General features: G+C 41.8%; 1 protein-coding gene across 4 annotated transcripts; it reads left to right on the plus strand.

Annotated features, from left to right (window-relative positions):
- The first annotated feature begins 277 nt into the window (after positions 1-277).
- On the plus strand, positions 278-15,638 carry DYRK2 (dual specificity tyrosine phosphorylation regulated kinase 2). Of its 4 annotated transcripts, XM_032688248.1 has the most exons (4): positions 278-317; positions 751-810; positions 1,545-1,681; positions 9,936-15,638. In XM_032688248.1, exons 2-4 carry the CDS (start codon positions 756-758, stop codon positions 11,535-11,537), a joined length of 1,794 nt encoding a protein of 597 aa, XP_032544139.1. In that variant the 5' UTR covers positions 278-317; positions 751-755; the 3' UTR covers positions 11,538-15,638. The 4 variants fall into 4 exon arrangements, with proteins under 4 accessions (XP_032544139.1, XP_032544142.1, XP_032544141.1 ...); XM_032688251.1 differs by lacking the exons at positions 751-810; positions 1,545-1,681 and having other exon boundaries at positions 279-317; XM_032688250.1 differs by lacking the exons at positions 278-317; positions 1,545-1,681 and having other exon boundaries at positions 527-810.
- The last annotated feature ends 5,103 nt before the right edge of the window (positions 15,639-20,741 follow it).

The raw sequence follows: 20,741 nt of genomic DNA on the forward strand, positions 1-20,741 counted from the left end.
GCTGGCCGGGCGGCCTGTGCCTGCACCCGTGCCTGTGCCTCTCTCTGTCCCTGTGCCTGTGCCTGTGCCTGTCCCTGTCTCTGTCCGTGTGCCTGCCCCTGTCTCTGTCCCTGTCTCTGCCCCTGTCTCTGTCCCTGCCCGGCACAGACATGGCTGTGCCGCCGGGGTGACCAACGGCCGGGCGCGCGCCCGGGCCCAGCGCGGCGGCCGTTGTGCGGGCGCGGGGACGCGCGGCCGGCGCGGCCGTTGTGCGGACGGGGGCACGTGCGGGGCCCGGGGGGAGCCGCGGGCCGCGCCGCCTCCGCGGCGGCGGAGCGGTAGGGAACGCGAGGGAGCGGCAGGGAGGGACGGAGGGAGGGGACGCGGGCGGCGGGGCGGGGACTGCCGCTGCTGTGCGCTGTTTGTCCCCGCTCCGCCGCGCGAGGAGGAGGGTTCCGTCCGGCCGCCTGCTGCTGTTCCCTCCTCCGTGCGAGGGGACCGGGGCGATCGGGGCGGGGGCGGGGGAGGTGATGAGCTTGGGCCGGGGGCTGCGGCGGCGGCCCGGCTGCTGCTGCTGCAGCTGCGGCGGGAGGCGACGGCGGGCCGTTGGAGGGTCTGTCCGGCGGGCCCGGAGCCAGGGGGATGCAGCGCAGGACGTGTCTGGGCCTGGGTGTAGCTGATCGGAGAAGAGAGGCAGACACCGCCCGGAGAGGCCGAGGAGCAGCGGAGGAGAGCCACCCTGACATGCCTTTTCCTCTCCCTCCTCTCCAGCGGCCATGTTAACCAGAAAACCCTCAGCTAGCGCCGCCGCTGGTGCTGCCTACCCAGCTGGTAAGGAGCGAGTGGGCCGCCGCGATAGCCACCGCTGGGCCGGGCTGCGGAGGCCCGGTGGAGGGGGGACGGAGGACGGGGGCCTCGGGCGCCCTGCGGCTGGCGCCGCAGCGGTGTCGTGTGTGCCGAACACTGATCCACCCACCCCCCCCCGCGGCAGGCGAGCCCGGGGGGGCTGTCGGGGGTTGCACGTTGGGCTCCGGCGAGCTGCTGTCGTGCGGGGTGGCGAGTTTGTCTCGGGGGAGCAAGTGGTGAGGGGCCGAGAGGAAACACTTGGGGAGACGACCCAGGGAGAACTGGGGGTCGCCGCGAGTGCCGGAGCGGCCGCGTTTGACAAGGGGCAACGGTGTTCGCCTCTGCTTCGCGCTGCAGACTTGTGAACTCCCGGCGGGTCCCCGGCGGCGCCGGGATTTCGCCGGGCCAGACGGCTCGGGGGGGACGGGCAGCCGTCCAGCCTCGAGGCGTGCGCGAAGCAGAGCCGGCTCGTTCTCCCGGTTAGGCGCCTGCCGGTGGCGGGTTAATCTCGGATGAAGGGTTTAGCCGGGCGAGCATGGCCCGCCTGCGCTATTAGCCGGATCGGTGCGTGTGTGCGCCGCGGCGGTGATTAGGTTTTAATGGCTTCTGCCCAAAGCAAGACGGGCGGCGGTGCCGGCCGAGCGCCGGGGCCGCCGCCGCCCCGAAGAGGCCCGAGGGGCCGCCGCTGCCCTCCGCGCTCACCCCTCTGCTCTCCGCAGGCAGGGCAGGGGACAGCGGCCGCCCGCTGCAGTCTTCCCCAGGCACTGGAGCCGGGGTCTCCCGGGCAGGAGCTGGGACCGGCCCGCCATCGCCCCTCGCATTGCCGCCGCTCAGGGCCAGCAACGCCTCCCACACGGTGAGCCGGGGTACAGGGCGGGGGGTGGATGGGGTGCGGGGAACGGGCGTCTGACCCCGGGGGTTCGCCGCGCCGTCGCCGCTCGCCGGGTGTGCCCCGTGGAGGGACCGAGTGCTCACGGGCACCCAGAGGCTCATGGTGCTGAAGCAAAGCGCTTTTAATTTCTGCAGGCTCGGATGAAATGTGCGTGTTTGCTGTGAGGCTGGGATCCTGTCATTGCACACACTGCTTTCTCTCGCCCCAGCTCCCCTTTCAGTCTGATTTTATGTCTCATTTTCAGTGACAAATTCGATCTTTCACACTCTCATAAACGAGCTATTCTGGTAAATGCATATTTTGAGATGACATTGTTTTGGCAATGAGGTTAGTCACTGTGATTAAAGGGTCGCATGAACTGTGGTGAAAAATGAAGACTGCTTTCTCCTTTATATGTCTGATTAGCTCAGGCCGATCAGTCTCTTCCCTAGAAACAGCTATCACTGTGCTCAGGGACAGTGATTGAATGAATCTACCTTTATTGCTGCAGTAGTTTACCTATAAAGAAATAACTGCTGATGGCATGAAAAGGATGTTATTTTCTGGTTCTGTGATATCTCACATTGTCTCCCACTTCTGGTTAATCTACTAGGAATGAAACTTCCCAAGTATGACGCTATATATGGATAAGATATCTCTGTCCTGAAGTCATGACAGAGTAGAGAGAGGGGTCTCTATGCTGTCATGTTAACACTAACTATCTGAAATTTTTATTGCATACATTTCCTTTTAGACTGTGAAACATTTCATACTGACCCTGAAAGGCATTGATGGCATACTTTTCATGGAATAAATGAGTTCTTCGTGGAAGCTCACATACTATCTTTGTAAACATATGGCAGAGCTTTAAATGGTAATGTGACTATGGGCTACTGGAAGGTAAAACTATGCATTTAGATATTAGTGTTTCAGTGACTTTCCATGTAGCTTCTGGGGTAAAAGCATCTTATTCAAGTCCATTTATAGAAAGAATTGGCTTAAATTAAAAAAATCAGTATATGTTGGATATTCTCAAAAGGAATGATGAGTATTCTGCAAATTCAAGGTGGAGCTGCATGCTTGAAATCAACATCATTGTATATTTATGTAGCTAGGGCGTATGTCTGAATTGTTCATTACTATGAAAGGCCAATTTTTTCATATTCGTATGCCAGTTAAGTGCTGCTTGATTTTAGAGTTGGGGCAACAGCTTAGGGGTTTTTTAATAAAATTATAGAAGAGGGAATACAGTACAAACAGCCTGGACCCCAGTCATGGAAGTGCATTTACAGTAGGGCCCACAAATATCAGGGGCCCACATGTAACAGAGCCCAGACTTAATTTAGAATTTGTGAAAGTGTGGTGGTTTAGCTATTTATCTGTGACTACTTACTAATTTTGGAAGTATAGTATTTTGATATTTTTATACATAGATTTTTGTGTATGTGTATTATATGGTGTCTCTGCATAAATAGATACATACGTAAAGATGAAGTCCTTATGAAAGCATTCAGGGGGTGTTCAAGTGTTATATTTCTGTCTCTCAAGTATTTTTATAAGTACATTATTTTGTATGGATGGATATGTTTATATATAGCATATGTATGTATGTGTATACATAGAGACTATTCCAAACTCTGCCTTGCCTTTGTGATACAGGGCCTACTCTACAGTATTTATTTAGCCTTGGGTGCTATTATGGAAACACCTCAGACTGCCTTTCTGAATTTCACAGGTGGTTATTTTGTGGTTGGCTAACATAACTTTTTGCGGTAAGGATCAGATATGGCATCAGAATGCTGGATTTTGCCCTAAAAAAAAAAGGGCAGTATCTGTTATGTGATCTTACTGTAAACTTAGTCCTACTGACCCCAGCTGACACTGACAGATTGAAACCATTGGCTTTACATCCCACCACTTCATTCAGACCTAGTTGAAATGAAACATTTCAGTTTTCTTAAATGATTTTCCTTCTTTGTGTTCATTTGCTTATTGTCTTTTCATCTCCGTTGTATCTATGTGACTTCTCTAATAGCTAAAAATCGAGTATTTGTGTTCAAACTTCCAGAAGGTACATTGTGCTTAAATGGGTGAACTTGTTGATGTTTGGGTATAAGTGTGTGCATTGTGTGTATACTGGTTGTGAAGAGAAACTGAGATTGAGCTTTGTTTAAGCTGAAAAGTTTTTCTTTTAATTCATACAGAGAAGAAATTTGCTACCTATCATATTCCTTGCAGTAGAGAGTTGTGTCATCTAGCCTCTAGTGAAACTGTGATCTCTAGTTTCAAGTGAAATGTCATTGTTTGGTAGATTGTAGTAGCATGAGTGGAAGGGGGGGAATATGCTGTTTTACACAGGCTTCATAAAACCGGACAGAGGTTTTGGCTGCAGTCTTTCTGAGCACAGCACCCTTTATTGCTAAGCAGGCAGTTGTGTGTTGTACCAGGGAAAGGTTTTGCTTATTTTTTTTTTAAGTCTGGCTTCATCCTAGGCTTATTTGTGTCTACTTCCATCCCTGACTATCTTTTTTGCCTTATGGTTGAAAACAAGAACTTATTTCCAACATGTCATCCTCTTCATTTTCCTCTCCAAAGTCATTGCTTTCTCTTTTGAGGGCTTAAGTTCTTGCCTTCATGATTGGAACCTTTTCCTGTTCATTCTCTCCTGTTTCACTGTGGTGTTCTTACATCCACTTGACATGCAGCAGTAGAGATTATCTTGCTTGCCTGCTGCTCTGCTTGTGTAAATCCCCACCCGTCTGTGAGTCCCTCTTAAGACTTGTCTCTGTCTTCTGCCTACCTCCATCTCTGTTCTTTCTTACTTGGCATGTATCCCTGCATTCTGCACTCTAGCTGTTTCTCTTGCAGTAAAGCAGTATTAATGTTTTTATCCTCTTTTCTAGTACTGTAGCAACAACCCATTTACAGTGCATGATTCAGTTCCCTCCCTCTTCAAGCCTTTTCTAAGATTTCTGTATGGCAAGCCTATTTTCTTTTGCCACCACAGTTGAATGCTCTTTCATGTACTTTTACATCAATCATTCAGTATTAATCTTAATGTTTTTAAATTTAATTTTTAAAAATTAATTTACATTATAATGGAACAGATTCCTGAACGCTGTTAATATGAGGATCTGGTAGGTCACATGCTGCAAATTTTTATTGTGGGCATCTGCTTTAACGGAGGTAAAACCAAAAAAAAATACCTTCCTGTTGTGGTGTTTTCATGTATTAAATTGCAACAGAAATGCTGTCACGTTAAGTGAAATAACTATGCAGTCATGACCTGGATTTCACTATATCTAGTTTTCTTTGGATATTTCTCCTTCTATATAAAACTTGAATCTAGAGGGAAAATGAAGCTATCTTAACTTTTAAGGGTGAGGAGGGTGGGCAGGGAGTCTCTGAAATTTGGGCTCTAACAATTGGTAACTGTGCTTGCGGGGACTGCAGTACATCTAGGCACATCTCTCATATTTGTATACTTCAGCTTATTTGCATTGTCTGTCCTTTTGGGTTTCATCATGTGTAATAAGTGCAGGGTGTCCCAGAAATGTTCAAACTCACTGTACCCTTGGAGTCATAACAGGATGAAAAAAAATTAAGAGTTGGTATCATTCTTGAGCCATAGTTCTGTCTGTGAACATATGTGCTGTCTAAAGTTTACTTTTCAAAAAAATGAGCTTATATCGACCAGATACAACAACAGCAAAAAATCCAAATGGTCTTGTTTTTTCTACAGCTCTTGTTGAGCCACAAGCTCAACAGGGGCTTAATCTTTTTTGGTGTATAAGATTCATACTCCTAATAAAACCATTATGATAATCCAGCATTATTATGGTACTAATTAGCAAGTATTTTTAGTTCTGAACAGAGGAATGCTGCTGAATTAGTTTATCAAGGAAAAAGAAGGCCTTTTGTACATTTCAGGCTGTAATCAACAAAATAGGCAGTGAAGCATGCTACACCTGATACCATATGCCTCTAGTGTGTGTTAGACACAGTAGGGCTGAAACTGGCACACCCAGAAATGCTGTAAAGAGAGGGGTATAGAGTGTAACAATTATTCTTTAATTAAGTTACTACTTTAGAACACTCTTTCTCCCTTGTCCTCGTCTATGCAAAATAATAGCAGATAATGACATCTTATTCCTGTGCAATATTTCAACAGGCCATCATGATTGCTTTATTATTAAGATTTATTTTATTTTAGATTCTGATTGACAGCAAAATCTTTTTTTCTGTGGTTTTGCTCAAAATAAAAAGATAGTCTATAGCTGAATCATGGTCCTACCTTGGACGGTTTTATAGGGTGCTAATAATCACAGCAAGTGACTGTTACAAAGCCGGAATGTGATACAGTTATATAATATCTTGATGCTTTTAAAATTGAGAAGAGATATATGCTCCAGTGGTGTTCAGTCCTATAGTTATAGTCTTGTAGAAGGTCTTGAAACAGACCAATGCATTGGCTGAGTGTTACTGCAAAGGAATTGTCAATGGGTTTGCCTTCTTGTTAGCAAAGTGGACTCATCTTTATGCTACTTCTGTATTGTTACAGGTCTGTAGTCTAAGTATAGTAAGTTACTGTTCTGTCTCTGAACCCATTTGTGCAGACAAAGCAAAAAAAACAAACCCCAAGTACTCCCACCCTCCAAATAAAAGTTTTGGGGTTTATTTATTTATTGATTGATTATAGTTTAGGGTGTATTTTTGCTTTGTTTTGTTTTGTTTTGCTTGATGTATCTATTTCAAAGATTAAGTGAATGTTTTCGGCATAGTCATCAACTTCCATAAACTGAACAAACCAAAGTTAAAGTAAAATCGTAACATCAGTGTTGAAATTATGAAAAACTATTGAGAGGGAAAAAAAATTCCATTGTAACACTTACTGTTATGTAATTGATGTTGCCAGAAGATTCAGGAAGATGAGTTCTTTGAGTTCAAACTTACCTGTTATTTCAATATGTTTTATAGACAAATGTGTACATCAGTTTTTGAAGATATGTGCTACAAAAACGTGTAAATCTTAGAAGGTGTGGATGGGTTTGAGCACAGGCAATACAGTATATAATAAATAAGCTTCATAAGTACTCACAGGTGGTCAGCTGTGTAGGTTGTTGGTTCTGCAGAAGCAAAATGGAAACGTGTTGTAGACCTCTCAGCCTTATGGTTTTAGTTGAAAAGCTTCTGTGTATTGAGAACAGTTTGGTACTGGACTAAGACTATAATCCTTTGTAGCTTCCCAAGCCCATTAGTTGTGGTTCAGGAACTTACAGTGTCACTGGTGAAGCCTATGGACCTTGTAAGTAGTGCAAGCCTGAGCTTGACAGCAATCTCAGACACTCAGTAGCCAGAAGTAGATAGGCAGAGCAAAGGGGTGGTGCAAGTCCAACCCTCATCCAGCTGGGAAATAGATGATGTGGTGATTCTTGTGCAGGCAGTACTCTGAGATGAGGAAAGTCCATTTTTCATATTGACTTTGTGGTTGTGATATGTCTCATAGCTCTGAAACTCCTGTTGGGCTTTTTGAAAGAAAACTGAGCTCTCTTCTTCCCCACAGCTTTTGGAGTAGAGTCTGTGCTAATGTGGTGTCTTTTCTTCCACTAAGAAAACCAGTGCTACTGTCTGCATCTGCATTTGCATTCCCAAGTAGCAGCTGACTGAAACTGGCAAAACCAGTCACTTTGGATTTGGGTCAAAGTTGGGATAACGCTGGTGATTTCATTCTGCTGCTTAAAGAAGAAGAGCCAACCTGTCAGCAACAAAAGAAACCATGAGACTGCCTGAAGGTGCAGGAAGCAGAGCTACATGGTTTACACTTTAGAATGTGTTTGCAAACACACTTTTAGAAAAACGAACTCTTTAGTCCCTTTCGAGAGGGAATAAATATTTGGGCTTTTCCCAAGCCTTGAAGAAGTTCTCAATGCATATATTGACCTAAACAGTGCTTAGGAAGGGTAGAAGATAGTTAACTCTGAAAACAGGTGACTTGAGAGAAAAAAAAAAATTAATTCAAGGTGTGAGCTGTGGCAATGAGTACTTGGATTAAGAAATTCTTAAAGATGGTTTTCTCTGCTATACTCTTTCTACTCATTGTCTACATTAGTGTTGTCTACTCCCAGTTTGTGCAGATATGTTCTGCTTTGTTGTTCAACTAGTGCTGCAGAAGAAATGTTTGTACCTGGAATTTCCTAGCTTGAGTCCTTGTATGGTTACTCTGCTGCTTCATTGTGCCTTTCTTACGCAGTTCTACAGTGCTGCATGTGCTGAACCTCTGACATCTTACTAAACTAGATCTGGTTCTGAGATGGATGATTTAGCAGCTCTTGCGGATGATTTTTTTTTCTTTGCAGTAACTGCTGTTCATATAGAGGATCAGGGCAACCTTCAGGAAACTGCTACTACAGTGCACCTCAAACTTGACCTGAAGGAATTGCCTGTAGGCTTGATAAGCTGATTAAGTCTTCCTGATGATTTAATTTCTGGTGCTTTTGAGACATCAAACTAGGAAAGGAATTCTTGTTGATTTCCTGTATGTCTTCACCCTGCTTAAATGTTACAAACATCTTTGCTCTGAATTATGATTGTGTGGTAATGCTTTCTGTGAGGTTGATCAAATTCGATAGTGTGAGCCTAAATTTCTCTGCAAACAAATATACACAGTCAAACTGCAATGGTGAACTAAAATGAACCAGTTATTCAGAGTGAGTCAAAATGGAATCAGAAGAGCAGTGAACAAGACAGAAGCAATCTCTGAGAACACGTGCTCTTCTATTATGTGTTTCAGAGCTGCAGATTTCAAAATATTGTCCAAAGGTGAAGCCGGTGTCCAGCTGGCAAGTCTTTGGGAACAAGTTACTGAATTTGCAAAAACCGACTTCTGCCATATCAAACTGATGCCTTAACAGACGCACAAAGTATGCTCGAGTCTGCGTTGCGTGGCTGCGTTTTCTCATTAGGAAGCACTTCTGTTGCAGCACAGATTTCATTGCCTTATATTACAGCACACAGCTGTCATGTTCTGATTTCATTTCAGCAATCTCAAGTGAACAGGGAATGTGTTATCCTTAGATGCCTACTAAAAATAAGGTTCAGATGAAAAGTGCTCTCAGTCCTGGCTTGATATCTGTCTGACATATCAGTGAACTTTTCACTAGTAATTCGGCATAAATATTAAGACCGGTGAATCAGCTTGAGAGACACCAGGGGAATTCTTCCCACATTTGTATAAGACCAGACATAAGACAAATTAATTTTCCTCTACTTTAAAGCAAATGAGGAATTCTAAGGACAGCTATTTTAATAGCACCTATATGCTTGTAAATTTCTTGTTTCTCCTTAAAAATAACAGGTTTAGTGCAGTAGTTGTTTGTTTGCTGGAAAATGCTCAGTGCAGCTATTTAGTCTCTTGTGAACACTGTCAAGAACAAATGTAATTTCTAAAATCAACTATTGCTTTTTTCCATTCCTTTAAAATAAAGTTACTTGTATGTTCCTCAAGGCAAAGATTTTCTTTCTACTCAAGTGTGCATCAGGCCTCAAATCTCATCTTAGTTAAAAGTTATTGTAAGACTGATGTGGGAAAGTGCTAAAAGCTATGCTTATTCTTCATTGATAGGAATGTTTTGCTGAATTGTGACTGTCTCAATTGCAAGCAGTAAATGACATCTCTTGAACTTCAGAAATGTTCTTTTTCTCTTTGTGCATGTCACAGCACATTCCTTATTGCTTAAAAATATGTCTGGAATTTTTGATATATAGAAAATTTAGGAACAAGTTAAAATCTCGATTTCTGATAACAGGTGACTGGGAGAGCCTTAGCCATGTAAGTCCTAGCAGGCATTATATATTGATCTCCAGGGTAAAACTGATACTGTTTTTGACAAAGTCTGATGTCCCTCAAGCATGCATCTTGATGTTATAGGACTGCTGCCTTGAAAATTCCTTGGAGAAATTGTTAGCTTATAACAGTAGCGCATTTGTGATTGCCTTGTTGGAAACATTTTGGAGAGTCATGAAAATAGCATTTGAGAAACAAGGATCGGGAAATTTAATAGCATCCAGCAGTATCACAGTATATGTGCTGTATTTCTTAGATTGTCTGCAAACAACTGACTTCTAAGAAAGTACTTCATTTTGAGGTTATTTAGCAGAATGGTGAGTTGCAGAATGAATGTTGAAGCATAGAGTTCATGTCTTTCGTGTTAACTGGGTATGTATTTATTTTTGATTCTAGGTTGGAGGCAGTAAGCACACAATGAATGAGCACCTCCATGTTGGTAGCCATGGACAAATCCAGGTTCAGCAGCTCTTTGAAGATAATAGTAACAAGAGGACGGTTCTGACAACACAGCCAAATGGACTTACAACACTAGGCAAATCTGGATTGCCAGTGGTTCAGGACAGACAGTCAGAGAGTACTCACAGACGACAAGGAAGCTCCAGCTCTTTAAAATCTACAGATGGAACAGGCAAGGTGAAAGCCTCTGTTATCACACCAGAGCAGGCCATGAAGCAATACATGCAAAAATTAACAGCTTTTGAGCATCATGAGATTTTTAGCTACCCTGAAATATACTTCTTGGGTCCAAATGCAAAGAAACGGCAAGGTGTGATTGGTGGTTCAAACAATTGCGGCTATGATGATGACCAAGGGTCTTACATACAAGTACCCCATGATCATATTGCATACAGGTATGAAGTCCTGAAGGTTATAGGGAAAGGAAGCTTTGGGCAGGTGGTGAAAGCCTACGATCACAAGATGCATCAGCATGTGGCACTAAAAATGGTGAGAAATGAAAAACGTTTCCACCGCCAAGCTGCAGAAGAAATTAAGATCCTGGAACATCTCCGGAAACAAGATAAGGATAACAACATGAATGTTATTCACATGTTGGAAAACTTCACATTCCGCAGCCATATCTGCATGACATTTGAGTTGCTGAGCATGAACCTTTATGAATTAATAAAGAAAAACAAGTTTCAGGGCTTTAGCCTGCCTTTGGTTCGCAAGTTTGCCCACTCAATTTTACAGTGCTTGGATGCTTTGCACAAAAACAGAATCATTCACTGTGACCTTAAACCTGAGAACATTCTGTTGAAGCAACAAGGTAGAAGTGGTATTAAAGTGATTGATTTTGGCTCAAGTTGTTACGACCATCAGCGTGTCTACACTTACATTCAGTCACGGTTTTATCGTGCACCTGAAGTCATCCTTGGTGCTCGTTATGGGATGCCCATAGATATGTGGAGCTTGGGCTGTATCCTAGCAGAGCTTCTGACTGGTTATCCACTTTTACCTGGAGAAGATGAAGGAGACCAGCTGGCTTGTATGATTGAACTATTGGGCATGCCTTCTCCAAAACTCTTAGATGCATCCAAGCGAGCCAAAAACTTTGTGAGCTCTAAGGGTTATCCCCGCTATTGCAGCATCACAACCTTGTCTGATGGCTCTGTAATACTTAATGGTGGACGCTCTCGGAGGGGAAAACTGCGTGGCCCACCAGAGAGCAGAGAATGGGGTAACGCATTAAAGGGATGTGATGATCCCCTCTTCCTTGACTTCTTAAAACAGTGTTTAGAATGGGATCCTGCTATCCGTATGACACCCAGCCAGGCTTTGCGGCATCCCTGGCTAAGGAGACGGTTGCCAAAACCTCCAGCTGGGGAAAAGGCCTCAGCAAAGAGAATTACAGAGAGCACTGGTGCTATAACATCAATTTCCAAGTTACCTCCGACTTCAAGCTCAGCTTCAAAACTGAGGACTAATTTGGCACAGATGACAGATGCCAATGGGAATATTCAGCAAAGAACAGTGTTGCCAAAACTCGTTAGCTGAGTTTGAAAACCCAATGCTGTTAATATGAGAAATACAATGTGGCTGAGCCTTATTTGTATGAAAAATTAGCTCAGATATACATTTTTATTTGCTCAATAAATCTATTCATTTGTATCTTTCAGCACTCATTTTAAATGTAAGAAATGTTGATTTGTTTTTATAAAAACATGGGGACAATGCTTTAAGTTTTTATACTTATTTTTTAAAATGTTTGTCTTCTACAGTACAATTAGCCTTACTGTAACTAGTGTGACACAGTAATAAACATCAGTGGCAGGCCACTGGTTACAAGATGACTGTCATGCATTGCAGCGTGGTATCAAAGGTATTAACCTTTCTCTTCCATGACTCATACTAGTTTTCACCTGGGGTAAATTTGGAAGACCACTTTTTGGATTTTATGGGTTTGGTCTTGGTTCTCTGAACACTTACACCTATGACTGACTGAACTCCAGGGAGAACACTCAAAGAATACAGTTAAGCACTTGTAAACTTGTCATTTGAAGTGGAGCATGTTACATTGCCATTTTCTGTGTGGTAGCCCAGAGAAAGTAGTGGGATCACTAATGATACGATCACCACCTATGGAATGCTTTCTCTATTCAAAAGTAATGAGTTTTGATTAAAACGAACATTTAAATATATTGCAAAAAATAAGAATGCCAGGGCTAAAATGACTGTCTTAATTTGCATGCCATGTGGTACAGTGAGAGGAATGGGCAATCTTGGAAAGCATGAAGATGGCAGTGTGTCTGTTCCTCTGAATTTGAAAGTGACGGATGAGTTGGTAAAGCAAAATGTTCTGGACTTCATTTCAGGTCTATAATGTTGAGCATTCACACTGAGGTTCTCATTTTTTTTTTCTTTCTTCTCTTTTTTTCTAACGTGCAGCTTGGTCTCCCAGAATCATATAGACAGAAATACTTGTTCTGTCAGTTTTATACTGTAACTTCCAGACTGTTATACTACATGTATTTCAAGATTGCTTTTACTTCTGACGGTGTTTGTGTGACTGTGAATTCTCTGGTACATTTACACTTCAGATCAAATCTACATGTAGGGACAAACACAATGTTACAACATTGCTTCCTGTAGAGGAGTACTTCACCTTAGACAGCTTAATGGTAGTGGGAAACATCCTCAGTGGTAGCTTTTCAGTTGAAAGACACCATCCTAGCTAATTTCTAATAAGGGACAATTATCAAAGGAAAGTTAAATGCTTTGAATTTGATTTAATCTTTGGCATCTGTAGCTGAAAATTAACTTTGAAAGAACAGAGATGTGTAGATTTGTTCGTGTATGTGTGTGTACTAATGCTTGGTTTTTCTTTCTTTTAACTGCATTCATGGAAGAAAGATGGTCTTTACTGAGGAATAGTACCTAGACCTAGGAAAGAAGTATTCACACGTTGTAGCATGTTTTCAACAGGAACAGTTTGAAATCTGAGATCAATATTTTAATACGTACGATGGCTGTGGACTACATTGGATGTATAAAACATATGAAAAGGGAATTTTAAACAAAGTAGAACATAATCTAGAAGGGTTTATGGATGTTAAAACAGGACATACTAGAATGGATTGCATTAAATGTCAGTAACTTTGCTTATAAACAACATCTATATGCACATATTTTACTGAGTTACTTGTACAAATTATGAAAAATACTTAAAGCATGGTCCCCTGAGAGGCCAAGAAAGTTTCCGGTTAAGTTCTCCTTCATGTTCATTAATTTACCACTTACAGCTTAGTTTTTGTTTGTTTGTTGATTTGTTTTATTTGTAATTTAATGTAAGACTGGGGGAGGGATATAAGGACAAAATGACAGAATTCTCAGGAAACATATCGCTGACCTTCTTGCCAAAAAGTCAACACCTAAAGAAGCTCCAAAAATAATTTCTGAGTAGAGGATGGTATTTGTTGATTGATAACTGTAAAAATTAGACTGTCAATCAACCATTTTTCTTACTTTTTTAAATAGAAAGATAATTTCCTGCCTCTAGTCAAATTAAATTATTTAGTGTTAAATGTCACAACTTTATACAATGTGTGTAAGTGCAATATGTAAACATGTATGAAATCATGTTAAAAATGAAATATAATAATACAGCTAAGAGAAGTGGATTTTAGCATATGAATACCCAGTAAATTATGGTCAGTAAATTCTGAGTCTGGAAAAGAGATACATTAATTCTCATATAAAATTAACTGACTCTCTTGACTGTGGGAATACAATATTGTGTATTTTTCTACAGTAACAGGGAATCTTTACTTTCTCCACCACCTACTTGGCTTTACCACTCCTTTCTACCTTAACTCTTCCTGCAGAAGTTAGGAAATAGGGATGCTGATGTTGAGTGAAAGAAGAATCACCTTCCTTAATATATTTTAAAGGAGATATTGATACATGTTCCTGCCTTTCATGTCAGCTTAAGGTAAAAATATAATATTCATGGATCATTAATGGGCTACAACCACTAAATTTTCATGTAACCTGTTCTTAATGCCAATAATGCATTTATGATCCACCTTGGTCATAAATGCTACCGGAAACTTAAAGGCCAAAATATATTATGCAGAGCTATTTTTTTAACCCAGATACAGTGGAACTTCCTCTATGCTAAAGGAGCAGCTACATCATGGTTTTTATGTGATGCAGCTGCTTTTTATTGTAGCTTATTTATACCCCTAAAAACAGAGGGGGGAGGACATTGCCTCTTGCTTTGATGTGATTTTATTCTAAGGGCTCTGATAATTAGGCTGATAGAAGTTGGCTTGGAAACAGTGCTTAGTCTCACATGTTACCATTGTCTGGGGATGTCTGAGCTATTTTCAGATTTAGTAATAGCACAGTGTTGTCTTTGGTTGCAGTCTCACTTGGCTCAGTTTCTTGCACCACTGGTTCATTACCACTTAAGTGTGTTGGAACAAGAGAGTGATGCAAGATATGTAGATTAAGGATAGAGGATGGATTGTGCCCTTGGTGTTAACAATGTGCCTTTTGTTACAAATGCCGTGTTGTAGGGCATGCTCTTGGCCTCTTTAACCCTTGGAATACTGGTTAGTAGGGATGAAAACTATTTTTAAGTGCTATACCTGTCTTAAAACATCCTGTAGATGATCCGGGCCTTAATAGAAACAATAAGGCAATCACACTGCTAGGGTGGAGAAGAAACTGTTCTTGTAGTATGTCTCATTAAGGGGTTAAAGATGGCCCTTCCTCATTGGTTGTATTTTAACATTAAATTAATTTTTTTGAAATAAGTTTTTGTTATAGTGACACTAGACAGAAGTCAACTGTATTTGTAAAAATTTACCTCAAACTCTTTAGTTTTATAGTGTGATTTAATCCCAGGGCATTTGGTATGAACCAAAGTGCATTCCTTTTATATGTGCCTGGCTCTTATAAAGGCGGCCAGGGATTTTTACAATTTGGGTGCAAGGCACTTAAGCCACTTTTAACTTGGTGGGTGGTTTGGAGTTATAAATGACTTCATGGGAACGTTGAAAACACTTAAGACATAAGTAGCATCGGGCAATATTAGAATCTTTAGGAAAGGGTGTGCATTATTTAATGCTCTCCATTTGTTAGTATTTTTTTCTCATCAGTAATATTTGGGATAAGTACAAAAAGAACTCTTTTTCCAGTCAGCAAAGATTAGAATATTGCCCAGTATAATGCTATGGTAGCATTTAAATAAAACAACATTTGTGAATTATTGTTTCTAGGGGCTTGTACATCTCTGCTACAAATTGTAATTACTCAGTTCAACTGCTACAACTACGTCTAAGCTTGGGTTTTTATTGGGCAACGACTTAGACACGTGACTGTAATATGCTGCAACTGTGTGTACTGAAAACATGTGAAAAATGATTGAATGTGGACTGTGTATATATTTATGTATAATTTTCTGTGAGATGCTGCTGTTGCCACTTAACATTAAAGATGTTGTAGTGGGTTTTAATCCTAGTGGCCAGTTTTATGATACTGTATGTATTGTACAGCTGATGACAGGAGTTGAGACTGTTCTAGTGAATATTTGTTACATTTTACTGTTGTGGCCAGAGATCATTTCAGAATAAAATTTTATGTCCTACTTTACTTCTCTCCACTGTACTTTCGGTTTTTTTCTGGTCATAAAGAGAGCCCTTGGAGTGCTGACATTTCTTAAATGTGGAAAGGCCTTCTAGCCCGCTGCAGTCAGTGGCAGCAGTGCCTTTGCCCCCCAGCATGCTTACTTGTATCTGTATATAGTAATTACCCATTGCTGGAGGGTGACTTTTCTGGTGCTTTATGTGTCTTGACAGCCTTGAATATTGCCCAAAGGTTGCTTTTGCCCTGAGGTTTCTAAAGTTCTTCTCAGGGCTTAGTAATATGATTTGTATTTTTATTTGCCCTGTGCTCGAGAGCAAACATCTTTGGCAGGAATTTTGCAGGCATGGGTGTTCTAATTTTTTTTACCTGCTTTTGAAAGATTTTAAAATAACAATAGATCTGATTTTATAAGAAAATTTGATTGAGAAAGGTGCAGTGTGTGTTCTTTTTCTTAAAACTGCTTTAAAAAGACACAGATTTCTGCACTGATATTTGTGTCAGACTGAGTTTTCAGATTTTGTCAGACTTTGTAAAATCCCAAGATAGTGAGAACATACTAAACAAAGCTGTTAGGCTAGACTGAGCTAAGTTCTTTTCACAAATACATCCAGAGTAATTTCACTGTCTTGTAAGTGATTAACCACATTCTCTGCTTGGTAATGTCCATGTATGCCCAGAGCAGTTTCACTGGAAAGCTTTCTGATTAAGGTGAACCTAGGCTGAAATCAAGGGATTTTAATTATTCTTTAGTGTTGCCTATTCAGCAGAGTTGGGAGATGCCAGAGCACAAACCTCATCAATATTAAATACAAATAAACACAGTTTACAGCCTCAAAGAGCAGCCAGCCAAAAGTTACAGCTATGTGGCCTATTTCGTAATGACTATGTTGTTCTGAGGACAAAGGCCTTTTTCTTTTTTTTTAGTTAGTTAGCTATTTTAGGGATTTCTTTTCCTTCTAATCTGTCTCTCACCATCTCCTCCAGCCACCTATCCCTCTTGCCATCTCCTGCACACTTCTGTCATACCTGTTTTTTCATTTGGAGAAGGGTTGGGGCCATCTCACCTGATTCCGGTTGACTGGAAGTTGGCTTTTGGCCTGTGCTGTTTACTGAGACTCTCAGTCTGGTGGGGAACGTGTGTTGCCCTCTGCCAGCTCTCTAGTGTCTTAAGAGCTCAGATCTGTGCCTGTAATGTGACCCTTGGTATTCCATCGTGAATGAAAGTCTGTAGTTGCTGTTATCTCCACAGTGCTTCCTTTTGTGAGGAAATTGTGTCTCCCTTTGGGTGTCAACTGTGCATCTCTTGTTTTTATAATGGTGATCAGTATTGTGTTATTCACTTATAGATACTACTACTTTTCTTAAAAATACAGTCTTGTCCCATTTTTTCAAGATCTGCTTATTGAAAGATCCAGCATGAATTTTACTCTTGCTCAAAACTTGAGAAATGAAAAAGGTAGATCCTATGTAATGTATCTGTGTAGGTCTATGGTCATGAGTTTCTATATAAAGGGGGGAAAAAAAGCACCTGTATTACAAATAAGGCTATGTTTCAGGTAAGCATGATTTTTCCTGGGTTCAGTGAAGGTTTAAGAATTTCAGCAGTATCAGGCTGAGATTGGGAAAATCTTAAATGCATCTCAGTATATGAAACCATTGATAGCCTGTTATTTCAGTGGAAAAACATCTTTGTTTGAGAGCCTGTCATTTCAAACTCTATGCTAATAATTAAAGGATAATATTAAAGAATCTTCTGTAGCTAGAACTTTAAAACCATTATTATACATTTCTTTTTTAAATGCAATTTATAGGGCTGTTACACTGCTAGCATAGTCTTGTATTGTATATTTTATTGTTTCTGAGAGGAAGAATATTCGTTGTCTTTTTCTTGAGTGTGTGGTACTAGACATCTCCCAGCCTTCAGATATGCTATAGCAGAGTAAAAGTGTCATTTGTAGAACTGCTTTCTGTTCCTTCGCAGAAATCCTCTGCAGCTCTTGGAGCTGGGGTTTCTCTGTGTCATTTTCCCTATTTGGTTTTGTCTGTTGTTTGTTTACTTGTTCATTTGTTTGTTTTTAAGAAGTGCTTTCCAGCCTCTGGCTGTGGTGAGTCTTGGATCTCTGCCAACTACCGAGCACTTTGGAGTAGGGCATACTGCAAAAACAATGCCTCTTTAGCATTTTCCCCAGCAAGAAACAGAAAGTCTAGCTTAGTATCAAACTCCAAAGACAGGGAATGTGCATTCACCTCCAGGTGCTGGGTCCCAATCTCCACACCAGCCTTAACCTTCTTGTTTAACTTCTGCATGAGGTTCAGCAGAAATGCAGGGTGCTGCAGAATGAAATGGCTTGTGTCCATCAGTTTGAGGGGGGAAAAAGAGACTACAGTAGAAGGTAATGACATCTTTTTTGAGAAAGTTTAGGATATAGATGGAGCTAGGAAGGATTCTGCTGAGAAAATCATGGCTGAGAGCTCTGCATAATACCTGGGATGTGGCAAATATAGTGTTCCTGCCAACAGAGTGGGAAGTGTTTTCCCTGTTTTGTAGGCTGTGTTTTTGTTTTTTTGGTTTAGTTTGGTTATCTGCAAGCTGCACGTGACTGTGAATACTTTACATACCTAAAGATACTGTCTGGAGCAGCTGCAAGCAGTGAGATTATTACTTTCTAACTAACATTGGCACTGGGAAATCCAAAGGTTCTCACTCAGAGACGGTCTGACCCGACAGTGCTCTGTGCATAGCACCCATGAAGTCCATTTAAAACTGTCTAGATGCAAAGCATTGCAATGAAGTGTTAAATCTTGACTGAACATAGTATGTGTGAGAAATGTCCACAAACAGAAAATCAATTGACAATTGTTTTATAAAGACTTTTGAGCAGTTTTCAAATATAGTGCTCTTTAATAAAAATGGTCTGGATAAAGAGATAATAAGATTTTATTTCAGCTTCAATGTGGCAGTAAAAATTCTTTTTTTTCCCCCAAGTGTAGGATCTTGCAGATCCTACAAATATACTTTGCTCAAACCATCTAGGTATAAAGATCTACTCTAATGTCTCCTGAGGGATAAGTAGGACCTAAAATTAAGGAATACACATGTGTATGCAATGTATATATATATGTATGTATGTGTGTACATATACATGATTCTTTGAAAAACAAAACCAAAAACTCTGCAGGCATTCTTTATAGTGCTTTACAAAGAAAAGAGATGTGGCTTTGTTTTCCCTTTGCCTCTTTGAAGGTTCAGTGTAAGTCCAACATTTTTTTATTACACACATGGCAAAGCCATTTCCCACTGTTGTACTCCAGTTTCACTGTCGGGGTGCACAGAGTGAACTTAAGCTTTCTGGCTGGAGGCAGAGGGTGCTTGGTGAGCAGGAGGCAGGTGCCACCCCAAGGACAAGTGGTGCTGTCACATTTTCTGAAGTGGACCTTCAGCAATGAGAGAGGTGTTTTGTAGCTTACCCTTGCTTGGCAACTGAAATTGTTCCTTTGGGATTAAAACCTGAGTCCATGAGCTTAGACTGGATTCATAAACTTGAGCTGAGAAAGAAATCGCGAGGCAGAGTTTGTAAAGTCCATAGCTGGAATTAAAAATGGATTTCTAGGCATCCTAGTACTTGTCACATCCAACTATGACACTTATAAATAGGCTTTAAATTTAAAAGACTTTTCCAAATGTCTGTGCAGAGAGTGCTTTGCCCAGGACAGCCCTGGACTGATGGCCCTGTCTACCCTGGACATAGATGACAGTGCTTTTGGCTACTCTGGGAGCCTGGTGCTCCTCCAGCACTTCTGGCTTCCTCAAGGTACAAAGAATACTTCATGGACAAAACTACCAAGAAACATTGCTAAGGAGAAACTAAACATTTGTGTATCAAGAGGACTGCACACTGCACAGGAGGCTGCACTGCTATTTGCCTGAATGTCAGTCCTGTGAGCTGTTCTGTCCCGCTGAACCTGCTCTTCCACAGATGTCTCCCAGGCCTGCCACCACCCATCTCTCTGCCATGTTAGGGTGGACCATCAGGGGTCATTCCTCCTGAGCTAACCTGTCACTGCCTGCAGCTCTGCCTGCAAAACGCTCGCCTAAGGCAGTGAACAGCTGGTTTGGTGCTTCCAAGATGAAGTTACTGCCATAGGGTACCCAGCAAGGTGCTTCAGCCCACCAGTGGGAGCTGGCCTCAGCTGTACGCCTGTGCAAGGGTGGCACTGGCTCTGCTCCCTGTGGGGTGCTCCTGTCCTTAACAGTGCACATGCGGCAGGGACATTTCCCCATTCCTTTCCTGCATGGCAGAACCAAAGGGTGGTGCTTAGGTAATGTGCACTCATGCTGCAGGAGGAGGAGGGAGATTCTCCCTATCCTGGGACTGGTAGCATTAGGCAGAGCAGCTTAGCACCTGTCAGGGTGGGATGTGAGGAAGCTGTAACACACTGTTCCATTGGCACAGGGAGGAATGTTTCAAATCACAAGCGTTTGCAGATGGCCTGTCTTAATTAGCTTTGACAAGTACCTAAGTTCTTTTAAGTTACACCACAAATGGGATCCTGAAGCTTTCATTTTTTGTCACTTTTAAATAAAGCTTTTTCCTTTCTCCTTGTACAGCATTTCCATGTTTTTTCCATGTAAGGCTCTTGAGAAGAAATGAGATCTTTACGTAGCTTAGGAGCTGTATTTTGATTGACTAAATGATTTACAATTAGGAGGTAGCTTTTGCCAGTGCTCTTTGTATGTTGATTGAGACTTGCCTGCAACAGATCAATGCAGGCAGATCTGACAGCAAAGCATGCTGGTGCCTTCTCACAGCGAATACCTTTTAACCCCAAATTTCCTCATTCCTCTGGTACTGACTCAGACCAATTATCTTTATGGCCAATGACTACAGGAGTTACAAGGTTGCACTCCAACGGCCATTAGTGGTGTTAAAACAACACTCGTGCAGTTATTGATGGTCTGTTGTGTGGGAGTACTGGTGCTGGCAGTCTTGTTAGAGCCTGTGAATGAACTGTGTGTGAAAAGAAGCTGAAGGCAAGTGTGCCTCTACCTTTGAAGGTTGTGAAGCAGTGTTCTTTACCTACCTAGTAGAAGCCACTTGTCCTGCTTGC

This window comes from Chiroxiphia lanceolata, chromosome 5 (assembly GCF_009829145.1).
Source record: "Chiroxiphia lanceolata isolate bChiLan1 chromosome 5, bChiLan1.pri, whole genome shotgun sequence".
In the NCBI taxonomy this organism is placed as follows: Eukaryota; Metazoa; Chordata; class Aves; order Passeriformes; family Pipridae; genus Chiroxiphia; species Chiroxiphia lanceolata.